At 36.8% G+C, this 20,796-nt stretch overlaps 2 protein-coding genes and 1 long non-coding RNA gene across 3 annotated transcripts; 1 reads left to right on the top strand and 2 right to left on the bottom strand.

The window, feature by feature from the left end:
* Positions 1 to 863: 863 nt before the first annotated feature.
* On the top strand, positions 864 to 10,261 carry LOC145209047 (uncharacterized). Its single transcript, XR_013854995.1, has 3 exons — positions 864 to 3,282; positions 6,462 to 6,558; positions 8,629 to 10,261. It is a non-coding gene; the product is annotated as an uncharacterized LOC145209047 (long non-coding RNA).
* LOC145237542 (uncharacterized) lies at positions 4,297 to 6,337 on the bottom strand. The gene is made up of 5 exons (XM_080100450.1): positions 6,316 to 6,337; positions 5,923 to 6,127; positions 5,236 to 5,548; positions 4,649 to 4,959; positions 4,297 to 4,419 (listed from the first exon to the last, which is right to left on the bottom strand). The coding sequence occupies exons 1-5, from the start codon at positions 6,335 to 6,337 to the stop codon at positions 4,359 to 4,361; spliced, it is 912 nt and encodes a 303-aa protein (XP_079956576.1). The 3' UTR covers positions 4,297 to 4,358.
* Positions 10,262 to 13,391: 3,130 nt separating the features above from the next.
* On the bottom strand, positions 13,392 to 18,797 carry LOC145210410 (uncharacterized). The gene is made up of 11 exons (XM_080079985.1): positions 18,786 to 18,797; positions 18,063 to 18,249; positions 17,668 to 17,848; positions 17,367 to 17,540; positions 17,034 to 17,194; positions 16,174 to 16,384; positions 15,574 to 15,695; positions 15,020 to 15,224; positions 14,333 to 14,645; positions 13,746 to 14,056; positions 13,392 to 13,516 (listed from the first exon to the last, which is right to left on the bottom strand). The coding sequence occupies exons 1-11, from the start codon at positions 18,795 to 18,797 to the stop codon at positions 13,456 to 13,458; spliced, it is 1,938 nt and encodes a 645-aa protein (XP_079936111.1). The 3' UTR covers positions 13,392 to 13,455.
* Between the last annotated feature and the right edge of the window lie 1,999 nt (positions 18,798 to 20,796).

Here is a 20,796-nt window from a genome sequence, read left to right as displayed (position 1 = left end):
AACCAAACCTTAAAAAAACCTGGGAATGCTTATATTTTATATTTCATAGAATGTTTTTTTTTTTTTTAAATTACTACCAAAGATGTAAGAAACCAAATTCTACAAAATATTAAAATGAAACAATAAAACAAAACCTCGTCAATCATGAATCAATCCAATATTTATTGAATAAAATAAAAAATAATTTAAAATATCCCTAAACTTGATTACCGGTAGGTAACTTTCTATGTTCTTTGCACCCTCGTGAAAATAAATATTGCAATTATTGCTCTCCTGCCGTAAAATTTGTTTTGTGCGATTTTCGTTATTGTCGGTGTTGTCGGTTTGTAAAATTGGTTCTTGTTGCTTTTGGGTTGAAATTCGATTTGATGTTGACAAGTTTGCTAATCCAAAAATAAACAAAGGATGTGAAGAACAGGTTTGCATTTGTTTTTAAGAATGTTTGACTATTTCAAGCCAATTTAATTGAACTTATTACGGGCATGCTATGCATTTCACGTGAAGCATTCTTTTTTCATTTTTAAAACTTAAACGTGAAACAGTATTACAAGATTGTCTCAGGCTTGGTAAAGTACCCATTTTTTGACCCCAAAAGGTGTAACTGTAAGCATACTTGTATTTAGGTGACACTAAAACAAAACTCACCCCAACCTAAATAGCACTAACCATAAGCTTTTTTGCCCATTTCAGCAATTACCTGATGTATGCGTTTTAGTGTCAACCTTCTATTTTTCCTAACGTATGTTGCCATGAAGATGCAAAAAGTACAAAGCAAATATGTATGGCCGGTAATACAAGTAAATACCATAGACTATTTTACCAGAAAGACAATAAAAGATATATATATTTATATATATATATATATATATATATATATATATATTTGTATATAAACATGAGTAACAACTTTGAAAAGGCAATTGTTGACAAAACAGGTTTTTTGTTTATTTTTTTATTACTTGACTTTGTTTTGATTATATATTTCCACTCAAGCAGTGGCGGCCCGTGCCTAAAATTTCTGGGGGTGCTGCTCCAATTTTTAGCCTTTATTGGACAAATATAAGTCGGCAATATATAGAGAAGCCACAATTCTAGTTTTCTAGTCATTGTTTTGTGCAGAAAAACAAGTAACACAAATCTTAATTAGCAACTCCCTTGTGACGTAAGGGTTGTGACGCAATAATGTACATGGGTGTAAACAGCAGACGGTATCATTGGGGAATTTTGTTTACTTGCACAGCGACAGACCAAACTCAATAACATGCAGTAATATTGTGGCACAAAAACACATGTGACACAGACTCGAAACAAAGCGGTTGTAAATACGGTAAAACACAACAACAGTATATAGAAAAAAATTATTAATAAATGAGTCGAAAAAGGTTGAAGTATTTCAATTGGACAACATTTAAGTGAAACTGGTTATAACAATGACTACTAACTAACACACTTGCTATTCAGTCATTAATATGGTCATGTATCATTAAAGTACCTTATAGCCACAGTCAGCATTTTCAACATATTCCATTACACGTCACAGATTATAATTGCCAGACAAAAACATAGCCATAAAGCTTTTTATTTGTATCATAACTGACAAATTCAACAACCACATTACATTTGTGTCAGAACTTGTTTATTCAACATCTTTTCTTAATTTTTGTGTGCAACTATTAATTGTTTGTAAGCTTCTTAACTGCTAAACTTGCTGCTTTAATTGGTGGCAAATAGCTTATAATTCCTTTTTTGAAGTACAAAACTCTGCAAGCTTTGAAAATTACAACACTCTCACTTAAATTTTAAACATATTATTAAACCTTGTGCTCGTTTTTTACAACCAAAATGGATCATAAAACTATAGTTTAAGCAAAATAATTGATAGCTTCTTCCTTGACTTCCAAATGACAACCAAGAAACTGTTTTTTTTTTTCTATTTAGTGCTATCACTGCAAGTGCAAGTCTTTTTGGAAATAATGGTGTTGCTTAGAAAAGTTTGCATCCTTTTCAGTGTTGACATCCTTTTCAAGAACCGTTTTGCCTTTGAGAGACTCATGGAAATTCCTGACTAACAGGCTTTTCCTTCAAAAAGTTTCAGTAACTTTTGTAACAACAGGATATGCTTGGTGGTCACTACTATCTTCCCTGTACAATGTTCATTCTTAAGAAACATTTCCTGCAAAGCAATTTAGCAGCTACTGTTTAAAGAAACATAACATGTCCATTATATCAATACACAAGATTGCACTTGGTTGCAAATACTGTCCATGTGGTGTGTTAAGAAACCAAAACTTGAAATTGTCATCACTAAGGTATTTCAAAATTCCTGTTGCTTCAGCAATTGTTTGTTCTGCATTTAATATTGCCTGAATTTCAGTAAGGCATTTAACTTTATAGTGTGAGTAGTTCTTGTGGTTGCTTATTCCTGCATGACATATTTGGAATAGAAGATGTTTTATCGCACTTTTCTTAACTTTTTATTCAGGTTTTTATTATAAAGGTTAATCGTGACTTTTCAAAGTGGTAGATGACCTTTTTCTTTTCAAGGTGGCAAAACCTGAAGCCCACATACAGTCATCTTAAAAATTCACGACTAACCTTCAAACAAATAAATTAAAACATGGCAAAAAATTGTTTAACTGTACTCACTGTCGAACTTAGAATATAGCAAACGGGTTTGGTTTTGGAGCACAATATAGACCCGGAACAAACAGCACAACTACAACGACCGGTTCACACGCTGCGTGATTGGTGGAGCTGCGCGAGCCACAGCACCCAGTCGCCTATTTCGCCCGGCATGTAGCTTTTCCAAGTGCACATGCGCACAAATGCAAAACGTCATGATTCGCCATGAAACTGGAGCTGCAGTTCCACCATAGATAACATATTAATGCCATAATTTAAAAAAAATGCTGATCAAGGCGGAGGTCATTATACTTATAAAAATTATACTTAGGAATAAAAAAATCAGTATCATGAAAGTTATCTGTATTGTTGTGGTAGGAATAGTAGGTGAAAATATCTAGGGGGTGCTGCAGCTCCGCAGCACCCTAGCACGAGCCGCCCCTGAACTCAAGCATTGCCTAACTTAATGGTAGGAGTTTAGGCCACTTCTAACGATGGCTCTTTTGCCAACTTAAGCATGTGTTAATTTTAAATATCCTTTTTTAGATTAGTTTTTTGAGACAATGCCTCAGTACTGGTGGTACATGACTTTCAAATAATACTGACACCATCCAAATTGTCTGTGCCCGACAACTGTCAAGAGGCTTCAAGACTTGTATGGTATGTTTTTACAAATATTTTGCTTCTTGCACTTTTTATGTCATTGGCAAACAGCTTTCGAGCTCTTAAAAAATAATTTGAAGTGGCAATTCATTTATCTTTTAGGCAAAAATGACCTTTCATACATAAAAATTTATTACAAATCATCAGTTTTCTTCCTGAAGTAAATTTTTTTGTGTAAATTTTGGTTTTGTAGATGTTGTCACTTTTCCTTTAAACTGTTTCTGTTGCTATTGAGTTGTAGTTTAGTATGTAGTTAAATCACAAATGCAAGTGAATGATATGAAAGACCAACTTTGCAAGTTACACCACTTAATTGTTACTTTGAGCGGCACCCACTGTACAGTCTGTAGTTTTGATGCATGACAACAAAGGGCCTTTAGCTTTTGTTTACAACTCAAGGTCCTAAAGGCAATACCAAACAAGAATTGAATTCTATGTAACATTTGTCCATTGTCACCAACACAATTATGTACGGAAGAGTTTGGCAAGCGTTTTTACACAGGTTTTAACTGAGGATCTTTGTGCAGATAGCCCTTTACAAATGTTTGGTACAATAAAGTATGATCAATTTGGCTAAATTTGTTACAAGGATCGTTATACCACACAATACAGTTTTAACTTATCTTAGGGGTCATAATTGTGGTAACAAGGGCATGTTGTTCGTATGTAATGCGTTGTGTAATGTTTATGCGTGGATTGATTGCATGTGGTGTATTTTGATTTTTAGTGTAATTAGTGCATGCATATGTTACCTAGTGGTACTGAAATGACAACTCTTTAACCCCTAAATTGTACTAGAGTCTAGTAACTAGACTGTTGTAGTTTGATAGTTTGTTTAGCTTACAAAGATACCGGACTTAAACTGTGTTCACGAAATACATTACAAATCTATTTTTTGTTACATTTGCGACGTTCACAGCTGACACAAATAATAATCTCTCCTGATATTTCCTTGCAAGGCTTTAATGTGATGAGAGCAAAACACAAGACACGATATTTGTTGTGGATCATTTTATTTTACTTCAACATTCAACATGTTACGAAGTTGTCCACAATCACCAGTTCGGTCCCGTTTAGCAGTAGGCGTAGGTATAGTGTCTACGGGTATACCTGATGCGGTAGCTACAGTAGGTGCTAATAACAAAACGAAAATTATTTAAAAAAATAAAATAATTAAATGTTATTTATATTTAACAGGACCAGCGAGTTTCGATTTAGACCTCATTTAGGTGATTTTTGATAAGTTAAACGCACAAAATAATATAAAGATATATATCGTTGCAATGTTGTGACGGCTTAACATAAAATTTTGAACACGGAAATGGTTATTATTCCTAGTTTTAGATATTGTGTCTATACTTACGTGTAACGCTTGTAGCTGTAACGGTAGTATCTAGCAACTGGGTAGCAGACGGTCCATGAATAGTAGCTTCCCCAGCGGTACTTTGGCAAGCAGAAGTTGGAGACACGGCATCTGTAGCAACACGAGTAATGGAGAACAAGCTGTTCGAGCACAGTCTTCCAGTAGGTGTCGAATTCGGTAAGCCTTGCAGCGCAATAGTCGTCCAACAAGTACAAATATTCGTATGCGATGTATGAGGCGCAATCTGGAAGTGGGTCTCCGCTGTAGAACTGCAGGATTTTCACGTAGCCCTCGTACTGACAAGTCTTCGCCTAAAACACGAGTTTGTCCGATTTATTTTTGTCTTTTGTCCAAATAAGAGGGATTTGTAAGGTCGTTAAGACACCATCCCACTACCTGCGTTCATTTCAATGCTGATTTAAAGTGAAACAACGTTCTTGTAAACAGCAAGCAGAAACCTACAATAAATCGATGCACGTCACCCTTCATTTGCGTCAACTGTTTTAAAACTACATTGCGTTTTTGCCATAACTTTACACTTTGAGTAAAAAATTATATACGGTTTATAAACACCCAGCAGTACTAACGTCATTCAGGTTATTGATCAAAGTGCCTCTCTGTTTGTCTCTGGATTCTTCCAAACTCTTTCTGTATTCGCCAATCTTCGTCATACGGGTTTCAAGGCATGTGCTGTACTGGCCAATGATTTTTTCGATCGTTTCCATCACACAGGCTTTGTAATCGGTGATGCTCTTATCAAAATTATCAATGCATTTGAGAAGACTTTCAAGAAGTTTGGTTTTGTACGCATCAACAGCAGCTTCACGCTTTTCTTTCAATTCGTTGGTCAGTTCTTCGATCTTGGCTTCTTGTTCGGCGGTCAACACTGTGCTGTTGTTACTGAAATAAAATGTTTTGTCAGGCTTTTCTGTGACAAATTAGCTGAGATGATTTTTCCCGTAATAGGAAATACTAAGTTTAGTGGCTTTGTTGTGGAAACGTGCTATATTGGACTGAAGCAGACTTTGCGAAAGAAGCAAGACCTCGCACATGTCCAGAAAACACAATTGATTAAAAAAGTAAGCTATCGACTATTTGGCATCTAATCAGAATAGAACCTTGAAAACCAACCCGAACATAATAGATGGCGATGTGGATTCGAAAACGAACTATAGAATCACATAACATTACCTTAATTGAATAATATTTGTTCCACACTACTGATTGGACAATTGACAGGTTGCATAGAAGACACCATTTTTTTCTTTACTTACTAACAAACGTATTGGGCTCTGAGATCAGAGATACACCATTCGTGTCTCTTCCTGATGATCTCATCATATCTGTTGCAGTACTCAATGTGGTAGTTGGTCCACTTCAATTTCCATTCACCGAATTGAGTAATAATACAGTCAACGTGGGAAGTGAGAAGAGCGACGAATTCTGCCTTGATATCTTCGGCTGCTTTGTGGAGTTTGGCTGCAAAAAACAAACAAATTTGTTTTCATCAACTAGAGCCAAGTATCAATAATTTCATCAATCTGAGTAATTTTTTCCTGTGATCAAACTTAGTTATAATGTATACGCTTTCCTATACCTTAAGCTGTGAGGCTAGAAAGAACAAAAAGATTGTTGGAAATAACATGAAAGTAGCCTACATTAACTACAAAAATCCTGAAAAATAGTCATGTTGAATCTGCGATGGTTTTGAACTAAATGCATGATGGGTGGCAAAAATATTGTTGCTATTTTAAACTCAATGTTGTCAATTTTATTCTTTTTTTAACCACAGCAAATTTTAATTGTTCGTTAGGTTGGAGTACTGACTGAGGTCACAAGTCTTCAATCCCCTGTAAGTCGTCTTGCGCAAAGTGTAGCTGAATGCTGGGATTCCGCGAATCGTCTTGAAGGTAATTTTATTGTAGCAGTACCATTGTCCCAAAGCTTGGCTGAAAAAGAAACACGCCATAAATTGTTTGATTTAAAATATTCACAACCGACGAATTGAAAGACAAAACACAATCAAAAATAGTTAATTCTTCTTTCAAAAACATGTAATGATTTCACTATACACGGACTTGAAAAGTAATTTAAGCATAAACATTACTGCCAAGGTACTGGTGTATATAGAATACATCGTTCAGACGTTTCGACAATCTCTCTGCACTAATGATGACAACAGAGATTGGCGAAACGTCTGAACGATGTATTCTATATACACCAGTACCTTGGCAGTAAGGTTTATGCTTAAATGGCAGTAATGTTTTTCAAACCTTTGGCAGTAATGTTTATGCTTAATTTATGCAAAAAAATTGGTAATGGTGGCGTTGCAGAATGCTATTTTTAAAATTTGAACATTTTTTTGCATTTTGGGAAAATCGCCTATTGTAATAAAGCCTGTTGCAAGCCGATAATCGTAAGTGCTTACCAGGATCTGTAGTAAGTACGTTTGTAGAAACGAAGGCAGGCGTTGGAAAGGAAACAACGGTAGGAACATATGTAGAATGTCATCAGTTTTGCTTTGGCGTCATAAAGTTGGTCAGAGTAGGTTACATATTCCCCGATCTTGTAATCATCACACTCCTTTTTGACGAATTCGTCGATCATATAATCAACCTTATCGGTCATCCATGTTTTGCCTGAAAAACAAATTGTCTGACATTAGAATCGATGCCACATAGAAGTAACTGAAAGCTGCACGCAGTCCGTTGACATTTTGTGTTTTTTGTAAGAATGTTTTATTAGTTTATACCAGGGGTCACCAAACTACGGCTCGCGGGCCAGTTTCGGCCCGGCCCGCAAAACTGAGTTTTGGTTTACCAAAACGCTTTAAACAAACATGTATTAGGGATAGTTTTCCCAGTCACATCGAATTACAACACATAGAAATGACCCAAACGCGTCTTTTTACATCACAGACAAGAGCAAAGAAAAGTGATTATGTGCAAACAATGTCTTCTTTTGTTTCTTGTGATAGAATAAAGTAACATTGCTTGTTAGAGAAGACATCTGTACATTCTACATAATAAAGTTTCTAATTTAACAGCCACACCGCCTGAATTTAAAAAGTATTGTAAAAAGGCCAATAGCACTTGACTGTCACATGAAAATCGCCACGCAAGTTTAGGCCCTCACACGGCATTATTTAAATTAACCGGCCCGCTGTGAAAAAAGTTTCGTGACCATTAAGGTGAAACAAAACTTCTGTATTGTTTGCACCGAAAATGTATCAATCCCAGATTCGCGTTATACTTTTGTAGGTTTGGTTTTTGCATGACACATTCTTACCGTGAATACAGTCAATAGTGCGCCTATAATGGTCAGCGCGACATTTGACAACGGATTCAAGGTATTTCCAGTAGATGTCGAGATATTCATAAACCTTTTGGTAAAGTTGATCTCCGTATTCGGTAATCTTTTCCAGCCTGGTTGTCAAACACGTAACGAGACTGAAACACAGCACAGAAAGTTACCAGATGTCATCACAATATACCTTGTTCGGCAAATACCTGATGGTTACAGTATCTATTTAACCTAACAAACATTTCAAGTTTCAAATTATATTTTTTCGCTAAATTAGCAGGTTCTACTTTTAAAACTTATGCACGATTTTCATCTCACTTTGTGACAAGTTTCGCGTGGAAGTCTTGAACACATTTGGTCCTGGAAGCAATAGCGTCGTTGTATTGCTTCAAGTAACAGTCCCTCAGTTCAATAAGTTTATCGCAGTACACTTTGATCCTTTCATCTCTCTCTGCCATCAAACTTTCCTTCACAGCAAGTGAGGTGGCGGAGCTAAGCACAAAAATTAGAATAAATATTTAAATCAATTGCGTACCCTGTACAAAATTTGATACCCATAGGATGTTAATTTGACATCCAATAAAATTTAATATCGCGAAAACAAGGTATTAGAAAATACCTGATTCTGTACGCATAATATTTGTAGACATAGTTGTTGAAGTAAGTCTTGTACTCAGCATGGCAGCTGTCGACATTGGCGAGCCAGGAATCTCTTCGTGTGGTCATTTCGGTAACGATCTTCAGGAGAACTTCAGCAAGACAGTTCTTTGCCTCGGTTTCGATTTCAGCCACTGGTGACTCTGCATGGCAAGTTCATTGGTTGGCGGTTCAAAACGCAGCAATACAAATTTGCACTTTAAGGTGTAATGTGGCCTCCTTCTAAAGATTTCAACTGCTTTAAATTGCAACGTTGTCATTTGAAAAATCAAATTGGTTTTTCAACCAACCTACATCTATTTTAAGTCTCTTTTTAAGGCTGTCACGGCCTGTTTAAGCAGCAGTTTATATTCTTACCAGTCCATCCATCCTTGCCACAGTTGTCTTTGGGATAATACTTGAGGATTGTGGAGTAATAGTTGTAAGAACACCAGTCGTTTCTGAAGTAGACGCTGTAGCGGTAAAACTTGGTTGGTGGATACACAATAAAGTTGTGCGAGTAATAGTAGCGGTACGAGTACGAACAGTAGCCAGCGTTGGCGGCCTGCAGAAAAGATAAAATCGTTTAGTTCCGTTACCTTTACACCAACCTTTCGAGTCTGACTCACGGCAATGCACGCCAGAAGAACGAGCAACAGTTTCATCTTCGCTTCTTTCCAATGAATTTCTTCCTTGGTAAAGTCGAGTTCAGACTGATTTTTCCCTTCCAGCACTTCTACATTTATACACCTTCAAGTGGGTTAAGTTGTTTCATCTAACTTGAACAGAAGCAACAAAACTGTAATTCAGATTCATCAAGTGTTTCTTGCATGATTGCAACATCCCGTCACGTGATTATGTCGACCAATCCGCACATTTTCTTGTGTCAGCATTGCAACAAGGAGACTTTGAATGACTCTTACAACGTCAGTTGTTGAACACATTGTTTGGTTTTTGACCGTTCAAGTATCGTGTCATTGAACTTCATGTTCAGAATATGCTTGTCAGGATTTTGACTTAGTCTGTTGTTTGCTTGAAACTTGCTAACGTTGCTAATATACAAGGATGATGAAGTGCATCGAGGAAATGTTTGTAACTTACCTTGGTTACCATGTTGATTTAATCTTCAATGCTCTGTTAATTTGCCCCTCCTCTTTATTGTAAAGTTGTTTCATACACTTTGCAGAACTCAGTGATGGATTGCAGAAAAACTATCTTGCAGTTCTACTTGCCTCTGCAAAGCAATGTGAATACTGCGCAACGCACGACGTCTAAATTTCACAAAGTTTTGAAAGTTGTTTCTGGATAGGATTAATTTATTGCAGGATGAAATGAAATCATTTCGAATAATTAGTTTAAAATACAAAACCCAAATCAAAGTGCTAACTTTTGTTTAGGGTAAGAACGAACCTTTATTTGTGCTTGTGGCCGATTTAGTGTTTATTTTCCATTTTCGGGAATGACTACCTCACCAAAAAAATGAAGTAATATATTTTCCAGATAGCCAGTGCAAAAAATGTAACCTTTGATTTGCAGCCCCAATAATATATGCAAAAAATGCTAAATCGAGTGTCCTACAGAATTTTGCACTTTGTAACCAGATCAGCTCCTTGATTTAGCAATATTGGGCGGTAAAAATTTCCTTTGAAATTTTTGTTTACTGTGGTTAATTTTTTTTAGAATACAGGGTTCCGCAAATACTTTTTAGTAAGACAGAAATAATCCCACGGAAGTCTCAAAAGATGCACCGAAACCGATATCAAAAAATTGGACCGAGACCAACTAATTGTTTTCTATTTGACCATTTAAGTATTGTGTTATTACACAGTATGTTCTGTTTTAATATAGTCTGTTTTTGGCTTGAAACTTGCTGACGTCGCTAGCATATAATTTATGCACGATTTTCAGTAAACTAAGATACATGTTTGCAACATGTCAACCCATTGGATTTGCTCTTAGATGTTGTGATGATATGCACTTCGTCTTGACGCACTATGGTAAAGTTATTTTAGGCACGTTGTACCATGCGTGAATGTATTGCAGCAAACCTATCTAGCTTTAGCCTACTTTATTGCTGCAACTTCATGGTCCCAGGGATGTAACACAACCTATTCGTCAACAACTTCCCCAATAGGATTACATCGTTTAAAAGTTCCATTATAACATACATCTTTAAAGGTATTGGGAAGTTATAACTGTATATTATTGATTAAGATTGTAGAAATTTAAATGCGATAGAGTTTAGGCTATCTAATAGTCCATCACTTCAAATTGCATTTTGTCATCGGATACCTGGATTGCATAAGGTGATACCAAGTATAGGCCAGGGGTGGCCAAACCGTGATTTTTCCCTTCCAGACCTTCTACATTTATACACGTTCATGTGGGTAAAGTTGTTTCATCGAACTTGAACAGAAGAACAAAACTTCAATTCAGATTTATCAAGTGTTTGTTGCATGATTGCAACATCCCGTCTCGTGATTATGTCGACCAATCCGCCAGTTTTCTTGTGTCAGCATTGCAACAAGGAGACTTGTTAAACGTTTTTAATGACTCTTACAACGTCAGGTGTTGGAACTTCATGTTCAGAGTATGCTTGTCAGGATTTTGACTTAGGCTGTTGTTTGCTTAAAACTTGCTAACGTTGCTAATATACAAGGATTTTGAAGTGCATCGAGCAAATGTTTGTAGATTGCCATGGTTACCATGTTCATTTGATCTTCAATGTATTGTAATCTGCTCCTCCTCTTTATTGCAAATTTATTTTAGACACTTTGTAGAACGCAGTAATGGATTGCAGCAAAACTATCTTGCAGTTCTACTTGCCTCTTTTGGCACGCGTACCACGTATTGGACCCCCGCTGCTCAGCCAGATTTATTCTAAATGTCACACACAAACTTTTGAAAGCTAACTTGACAAACATTGTTTACTTAAAATATTTACCTGCTGATAAACTTGTGGTATTTTTAACTAACGCACATGCGCCCCAAAGTAGCGGCGAGATTTGGCGAAACTATATTCATTGCGACGTCACTAATGTATTCAACACCAACAATCGCTCAATTCAAGACCAAGATACAAACTGCCCATATAATATTACGTTCGTCATAACCCGACCACCAACGCATTGAAACGTTTTCGATTTGGAACACGTTGTTAAATATTGCTGTTGCTTTGTGTCTTATTCGCATTGTACGCAACAATAAGCAATCATTTATTGTCCAACAATTAAATATTTGTCATCGTAGTCAAACCATTTGCCACATAAGGTTGCAGTTTGAAGGCAAGGTTTGTGGCCATACCAATAGTAAGTTTTTTCAAAAGCAAAATTGCCATAGCCACACACTAATCCACAGTGCCCCAAACTTGACGTTAAGAGCCGCATAAAACGACGTTAGAGCCGCATAAAACCTGGTCGCAGCATGCGGCTCGCGAGTCGCGGGTTGGCCGTCCCTGTATTGTAGGCTAACCGAGTGAACTTACGCGGCGGAAATTTGCATTCAAAGACTTTAATATCAAGTTTTTTTTACTTATGAGTTTCATGCGCAGTCCCTACTTTTTCATGAGAAACGCACAAGCTCGATATAAGTAGTCTTCGTTATGAGGACTAATGGGAGCAATACTACTGCACTAAATGCACAAGATGATTCTGATCAAATTGAAAATAACTCGTTTCACCTTTTAGTTGTAGTGAAATTAACCTAAAACCTTGTTGTTTTTGTTAAGTTAGACACTAACCCAATCTCACTGTTTTTTAATAAATGTGCTTTTTAGCGCAATCTATCTGTATTTAGCAAACCTTGTGTGATGTGAGTTCTTATGTTAGTAGCTCTACCAAAATAATTAGAAGTGACAAGTTTAATTCAAACAAAAATTATGCAAACAACGACTTATTAAAAATTGCGACTTATTAATACATAAAAATTATTACAAATCATCAGTTTTCTTCCTGGATAATTTTTATTTATGTGAATTTTGGTTTTGTAGATGTTGTCACTTTTCCTTTAAACTGTTTCTGTTGCTATTGAGTTGTAGTTTAGTATGTAGTTAAATCACAAATGCAAGTGAATGATATGAAAGACCAACTTTGCAAGTTACACCACTTAATTGTTACTTTGAGCGGCACCCACTGTACAGTCTGTAGTTTTGATGCATGACAACAAAGGGCCTTTAGCTTTTGTTTACAACTCAAGGTCCTAAAGGCAATACCAAACAAGAATTGAATTCTATGTAACATTTGTCCATTGTCACCAACACAATTATGTACGGAAGAGTTTGGCAAGCGTTTTTACACAGGTTTTAACTGAGGATCTTTGTGCAGATAGCCCTTTACAAATGTTTGGTACAATAAAGTATGATCAATTTGGCTAAATTTGTTACAAGGATCGTTATACCACACAATACAGTTTTAACTTATCTTAGGGGTCATAATTGTGGTAACAAGGGCATGTTGTTCGTATGTAATGCGTTGTGTAATGTTTATGCGTTGATTGATTGCATGTGGTGTATTTTGATTTTTAGTGTAATTAGTGCATGCATATGTTACCTAGTGGTACTGAAATGACAACTCTTTAACCCCTAAATTGTACTAGAGTCTAGTAACTAGACTGTTGTAGTTTGATAGTTTGTTCAGCTTACAAAGATACCGGACTTGAACTGTGTTCACGAAATACATTACAAATCTATTTTTTGTTACATTTGCGACGTTCACAGCTGACACAAATAATAATCTCTCCTGATATTTCCTTGCAAGGCTTCAATGTGATGAGAGCAAAACACAAGACACGATATTTGTTGTGGATCATTTTATTTTACTTCAACATTCAACATGTTACGAAGTTGTCCACAATCACCAGGTCGGTCCCGTTTAGCAGTAGGCGTAGGTATAGTGTCTACGGGTATACCTGATGCGGTAGCTACAGTAGGTGCTAAAAACAAAACGAACAGTATTTAAAAAAATGAAATAATTAAATGTTATTTATATTTAACAGGACCAGCGAGTTTCGATTTAGACCTCATTTAGGTGATTTTTGATAAGTTAAACGCACAAAATAATATAAAGATATATATCGTTGCAATGTTGTGACGGCTTAACATAAGATTTTGAACACGGAAATGGTTATTATTCCTAGTTTTAGATATTGTGTCTATACTTACGTGTAGCGCTTGTAGCTGTAACGGTAGTATCTAGCAACTGGGTAGCAGACGGTCCATGAATAGTAGCTTCCCCAGCGGTACTTTGGCAAGCAGAAGTTGGAGACACGGCATCTGTAGCAACACGAGTAATGGAGAACAAGCTGTTCGAGCACAGTCTTCCAGTAGGTGTCGAATTCGGTAAGCCTTGCAGCGCAATAGTCGTCCAACAAGTACAAATATTCGTATGCGATGTATGAGGCGCAATCTGGAAGTGGGTCTCCGCTGTAGAACTGCAGGATTTTCACGTAGCCCTCGTACTGACAAGTCTTCGCCTAAAACACGAGTTTGTCCGATTTATTTTTGTCTTTTGTCCAAATAAGAGGGATTTGTAAGGTCGTTAAGACACCATCCCACTACCTGCGTTCATTTCAATGCTGATTTAAAGTGAAACAACGTTCTTGTAAACAGCAAGCAGAAACCTACAATAAATCGATGCACGTCACCCTTCATTTGCGTCAACTGTTTTAAAACTACATTGCGTTTTTGCCATAACTTTACACTTTGAGTAAAAAATTATATACGGTTCATAAACACCCAGCAGTACTAACGTCATTCAGGTTATTGATCAAAGTGCCTCTCTGTTTGTCTCTGGATTCTTCCAAACTCTTTCTGTATTCGCCAATCTTCGTCATACGGGTTTCAAGGCATGTGCTGTACTGGCCAATGATTTTTTCGATCGTTTCCATCACACAGGCTTTGTAATCGGTGATGCTCTTATCAAAATTATCAATGCATTTGAGAAGACTTTCAAGAAGTTTGGTTTTGTACGCATCAACAGCAGCTTCACGCTTTTCTTTCAATTCGTTGGTCAGTTCTTCGATCTTGGCTTCTTGTTCGGCGGTCAACACTGTGCTGTTGTTACTGAAATAAAATGTTTTGTCAGACTTTTCTGTGACAAATTAGCTGAGATGATTTTTCCCGTAATAGGAAATACTAAGTTTAGTGGCTTTGTTGTGGAAACGTGCTATATTGGACTGAAGCAGACTTTGCGAAAGAAGCAAGACCTCGCACATGTCCAGAAAACACAATTGATTAAAAAAGTAAGCTATCGACTATTTGGCATCTAATCAGAATAGAACCTTGAAAACCAACCCGAACATAATAGATGGCGATGTGGATTCGAAAACGAACTATAGAATCACATAACATTACCTTAATTGAATAATATTTGTTCCACACTACTGATTGGACAATTGACAGGTTGCATAGAAGACACCATTTTTTTCTTTACTTACTAACAAACGTATTGGGCTCTGAGATCAGAGATACACCATTCGTGTCTCTTCCTGATGATCACATCATATCTGTTGCAGTACTCAATGTGGTAGTTGGTCCACTTCAATTTCCATTCACCGAATTGAGTAATAATACAGTCAACGTGGGAAGTGAGAAGAGCGACGAATTCTGCCTTGATATCTTCGGCTGCTTTGTGGAGTTTGGCTGCAAAAAACAAACAAATTTGTTTTCATCAACTAGAGCCAAGTATCAATAATTTCATCAATCTGAGTAATTTTTTCCTGTGATCAAACTTAGTTATAAGTTTATACGCTTTCCTATACCTTAAGCTGTGAGGCTAGAAAGAACAAAAAGATTGTTGGAAATAACATGAAAGTAGCCTACATTAACTACAAAAATCCTGAAAAATAGTCATGTTGAATCTGCGATGGTTTTGAACTAAATGCATGATGGGTGGCAAAAATATTGTTGCTATTTTAAACTCAATGTTGTCAATTTTATTCTTTTTTTAACCACAGCAAATTTTAATTGTTCGTTAGGTTGGAGTACTGACTGAGGTCACAAGTCTTCAATCCCCTGTAAGTCGTCTTGCGCAAAGTGTAGCTGAATGCTGGGATTCCGCGAATCGTCTTGAAGGTAATTTTATTGTAGCAGTACCATTGTCCCAAAGCTTGGCTGAAAAAGAAACACGCCATAAATTGTTTGATTTAAAATATTCACAACCGACGAATTGAAAGACAAAACACAATCAAAAATAGTTAATTCTTCTTTCAAAAACATGTAATGATTTCACTATACACGGACTTGAAAAGTAATTTAAGCATAAACATTACTGCCAAGGTACTGGTGTACATAGAATACATCGTTCAGACGTTTCGACAATCTCTCTGCACTAATGATGACAACAGAGATTGGCGAAACGTCTGAACGATGTATTCTATATACACCAGTACCTTGGCAGTAAGGTTTATGCTTAAATGGCAGTAATGTTTTTCAAACCTTTGGCAGTAATGTTTATGCTTAATTTATGCAAAAAAATTGGTAATGGTGGCGTTGCAGAATGCTATTTTTAAAATTTGAACATTTTTTGCATTTTGGGAAAATCGCCTATTGTAATAAAGCCTGTTGCAAGCCGATAATCGTAAGTGCTTACCAGGATCTGTAGTAAGTACGTTTGTAGAAACGAAGGCAGGAGTTGGAAAGGAAACAACGGTAGGAACATATGTAGAATGTCATCAGTTTTGCTTTGGCGTCATAAAGTTGGTCAGAGTAGGTTACATATTCCCCGATCTTGTAATCATCACACTCCTTTTTGACGAATTCGTCGATCATATAATCAACCTTATCGGTCATCCATGTTTTGCCTGAAAAACAAATTGTCTGACATTAGAATCGATGCCACATAGAAGTAACTGGAAGCTGCACGCAGTCCGTTGACATTTTGTGTTTTTTGTAAGAATGTTTTATTAGTTTATACCAGGGGTCACCAAACTACGGCTCGCGGGCCAGTTTCGGCCCGGCCCGCAAAACTGAGTTTTGGTTTACCAAAACGCTTTAAACAAACATGTATTAGGGATAGATTTCCCAGTCACATCGAATTACAACACATAGAAATGACCCAAACGCGTCTTTTTACATCACAGACAAGAGCAAAGAAAAGTGATTATGTGCAAACAATGTCTTCTTTTGTTTCTTGTGATAGAATAAAGTAACATTGCTTGTTAGAGAAGACATCTGTACATTCTACATAATAAAGTTTCTAATTTAACAGCCACACCGCCTGAATTTAAAAAGTATTGTAAAAAGGCCAATAGCACTTGACTGTCACATGAAAATCGCCACGCAAGTTTAGGCCCTCACACGGCATTATTTAAATTAACCGGCCCGCTGTGAAAAAAGTTTCGTGACCATTAAGGTGAAACAAAACTTCTGTATTGTTTGCACCGAAAATGTATCAATCCCAGATTCGCGTTATACTTTTGTAGGTTTGGTTTTTGCATGACACATTCTTACCGTGAATACAGTCAATAGTGCGCCTATAATGGTCAGCGCGACATTTGACAACGGATTCAAGGTATTTCCAGTAGATGTCGAGATATTCATAAACCTTTTGGTAAAGTTGATCTCCGTATTCGGTAATCTTTTCCAGCCTGGTTGTCAAACACGTAACGAGACTGAAACACAGCACAGAAAGTTACCAGATGTCATCACAATATACCTTGTTCGGCAAATACCTGATGGTTACAGTATCTATTTAACCTAACAAACATTTCAAGTTTCAAAATACATTTTTTCGCTAAATTAGCAGGTTCTACTTTTAAAACTTATGCACGATTTTCATCTCACTTTGTGACAAGTTTCGCGTGGAAGTCTTGAACACATTTGGTCCTGGAAGCAATAGCGTCGTTGTATTGCTTCAAGTAACAGTCCCTCAGTTCAATAAGTTTATCGCAGTACACTTTGATCCTTTCATCTCTCTCTGCCATCAAACTTTCCTTCACAGCAAGTGAGGTGGCGGAGCTAAGCACAAAAATTAGAATAAATATTTAAATCAATTGCGTACCCTGTACAAAATTTGATACCCATAGGATGTTAATTTGACATCCAATAAAATTTAATATCGCGAAAACAAGGTATTAGAAAATACCTGATTCTGTACGCATAATATTTGTAGACATAGTTGTTGAAGTAAGTCTTGTACTCAGCATGGCAGCTGTCGACATTGGCAAGCCAGGAATCTCTTCGTGTGGTCATTTCGGTAACGATCTTCAGGAGAACTTCAGCAAGACAGTTCTTTGCCTCGGTTTCGATTTCAGCCACTGGTGACTCTGCATGGCAAGTTCATTGGTTGGCGGTTCAAAACGCAACAATACAAATTTGCACTTTAAGGTGTAATGTGGCCTCCTTCTAAAGATTTCAACTGCTTTAAATTGCAACGTTGTCATTTGAAAAATCAAATTGGTTTTTCAACCAACCTACATCTATTTTAAGTCTCTTTTTAAGGCTGTCACGGCCTGTTTAAGCAGCAGTTTATATTCTTACCAGTCCATCCATCCTTGCCACAGTTGTCTTTGGGATAATACTTGAGGATTGTGGAGTAATAGTTGTAAGAACACCAGTCGTTTCTGAAGTAGACGCTGTAGCGGTAAAACTTGGTTGGTGGATACACAATAAAGTTGTGCGAGTAATAGTAGCGGTACGAGTACGAACAGTAGCCAGCGTTGGCGGCCTGCAGAAAAGATAAAATCGTTTAGTTCCGTTACCTTTACACCAACCTTTCGAGTCTGACTCACGGCAATGCACGCCAGAAGAACGAGCAACAGTTTCATCTTCGCTTCTTTCCAATGAATTTCTTCCTTGGTAAAGTCGAGTTCAGACTGATTTTTCCCTTCCAGCACTTCTACATTTATACACCTTCAAGTGGGTTAAGTTGTTTCATCTAACTTGAACAGAAGCAACAAAACTGTAATTCAGATTCATCAAGTGTTTCTTGCATGATTGCAACATCCCGTCACGTGATTATGTCGACCAATCCGCACATTTTCTTGTGTCAGCATTGCAACAAGGAGACTTTGAATGACTCTTACAACGTCAGTTGTTGAACACATTGTTTGGTTTTTGACCGTTCAAGTATCGTGTCATTGAACTTCATGTTCAGAATATGCTTGTCAGGATTTTGACTTAGTCTGTTGTTTGCTTGAAACTTGCTAACGTTGCTAATATACAAGGATGATGAAGTGCATCGAGGAAATGTTTGTAACTTACCTTGGTTACCATGTTGATTTAATCTTCAATGCTCTGTTAATTTGCCCCTCCTCTTTATTGTAAAGTTGTTTCATACACTTTGCAGAACTCAGTGATGGATTGCAGAAAAACTATCTTGCAGTTCTACTTGCCTCTGCAAAGCAATGTGAATACTGCGCAACGCACGACGTCTAAATTTCACAAAGTTTTGAAAGTTGTTTCTGGATAGGATTAATTTATTGCAGGATGAAATGAAATCATTTCGAATAATTAGTTTAAAATACAAAACCCAAATCAAAGTGCTAACTTTTGTTTAGGGTAAGAACGAACCTTTATTTGTGCTTGTGGCCGATTTAGTGTTTATTTTCCATTTTCGGGAATGACTACCTCACCAAAAAAATGAAGTAATATATTTTCCAGATAGCCAGTGCAAAAAATGTAACCTTTGATTTGCAGCCACAATAATATATGCAAAAAATGCTAAATCGAGTGTCCTACAGAATTTTGCACTTTGTAACCAGATCAGCTCCTTGATTTAGCAATATTGGGCGGTAAAAATTTCCTTTGAAATTTTTGTTTACTGTGGTTAATTTTTTTTAGAATACAGGGTTCCGCAAATACTTTTTAGTAAGACAGAAATAATCCCACGGAAGTCTCAAAAGATGCACCGAAACCGATATCAAAAAGTTGGACCGAGACCAACTAATTGTTTTCTATTTGACCATTTAAGTATTGTGTTATTACACAGTATGTTCTGTTTTAATATAGTCTGTTTTTGGCTTGAAACTTGCTGACGTCGCTAGCATATAATTTATGCACGATTTTCAGTAAACTAAGATACATGTTTGCAACATGTCAACCCATTGGATTTGCTCTTAGATGTTGTGATGATATGCACTTCGTCTTGACGCACTATGGTAAAGTTATTTTAGGCACGTTGTACCATGCGTGAATGTATTGCAGCAAACCTATCTAGCTTTAGCCTACTTTATTGCTGCAACTTCATGGTCCCAGGGATGTAACACAACCTATTCGTCAACAACTTCCCCAATAGGATTACATCGTTTAAAAGTTCCATTATAACATACATCTTTAAAGGTATTGGGAAGTTATAACTGTATATTATTGATTAAGATTGTAGAAATTTAAATGCGATAGAGTTTAGGCTATCTAATAGTCCATCACTTCAAATTGCATTTTGTCATCGGATACCTGGATTGCATAAGGTGATACCAAGTATAGGCCAGGGGTGGCCAAACCGTGATTTTTCCCTTCCAGTCCTTCTACATTTATACACGTTCATGTGGGTAAAGTTGTTTCATCGAACTTGAACAGAAGAACAAAACTTCAATTCAGATTTATCAAGTGTTTGTTGCATGATTGCAACATCCCGTCTCGTGATTATGTCGACCAATCCGCCAGTTTTCTTGTGTCAGCATTGCAACAAGGAGACTTGTTAAACGTTTTTAATGACTCTTACAACGTCAGGTGTTGGAACTTCATGTTCAGAGTATGCTTGTCAGGATTTTGACTTAGGCTGTTGTTTGCTTAAAACTTGCTAACGTTGCTAATATACAAGGATTTTGAAGTGCATCGAGCAAATGTTTGTAGCTTGCCATGGTTACCATGTTCATTTGATCTTCAATGTATTGTAATCTGCTCCTCCTCTTTATTGCAAATTTATTTTAGACACTTTGTAGAACGCAGTAATGGATTGCAGCAAAACTATCTTGCAGTTCTACTTGCCTCTTTTGGCACGCGTACCACGTATTGGACCCCCGCTGCTCAGCCAGATTTATTCTAAATGTCACACACAAACTTTTGAAAGCTAACTTGACAAACATTGTTTACTTAAAATATTTACCTGCTGATAAACTTGTGGTATTTTTAACTAACGCACATGCGCCCCAAAGTAGCGGCGAGATTTGGCGAAACTATATTCATTGCGACGTCACTAATGTATTCAACACCAACAATCGCTCAATTCAAGACCAAGATACAAACTGCCCATATAATATTACGTTCGTCATAA

The sequence above is a fragment of the Phallusia mammillata genome, chromosome 1, assembly GCF_965637545.1.
Source record: "Phallusia mammillata chromosome 1, kaPhaMamm4.hap1.1, whole genome shotgun sequence".
In the NCBI taxonomy this organism is placed as follows: domain Eukaryota; kingdom Metazoa; phylum Chordata; class Ascidiacea; order Phlebobranchia; family Ascidiidae; genus Phallusia; species Phallusia mammillata.
Note: the sequence above shows the minus strand (reverse complement) of the source record. Positions and strands in the feature narration are given on the sequence as shown.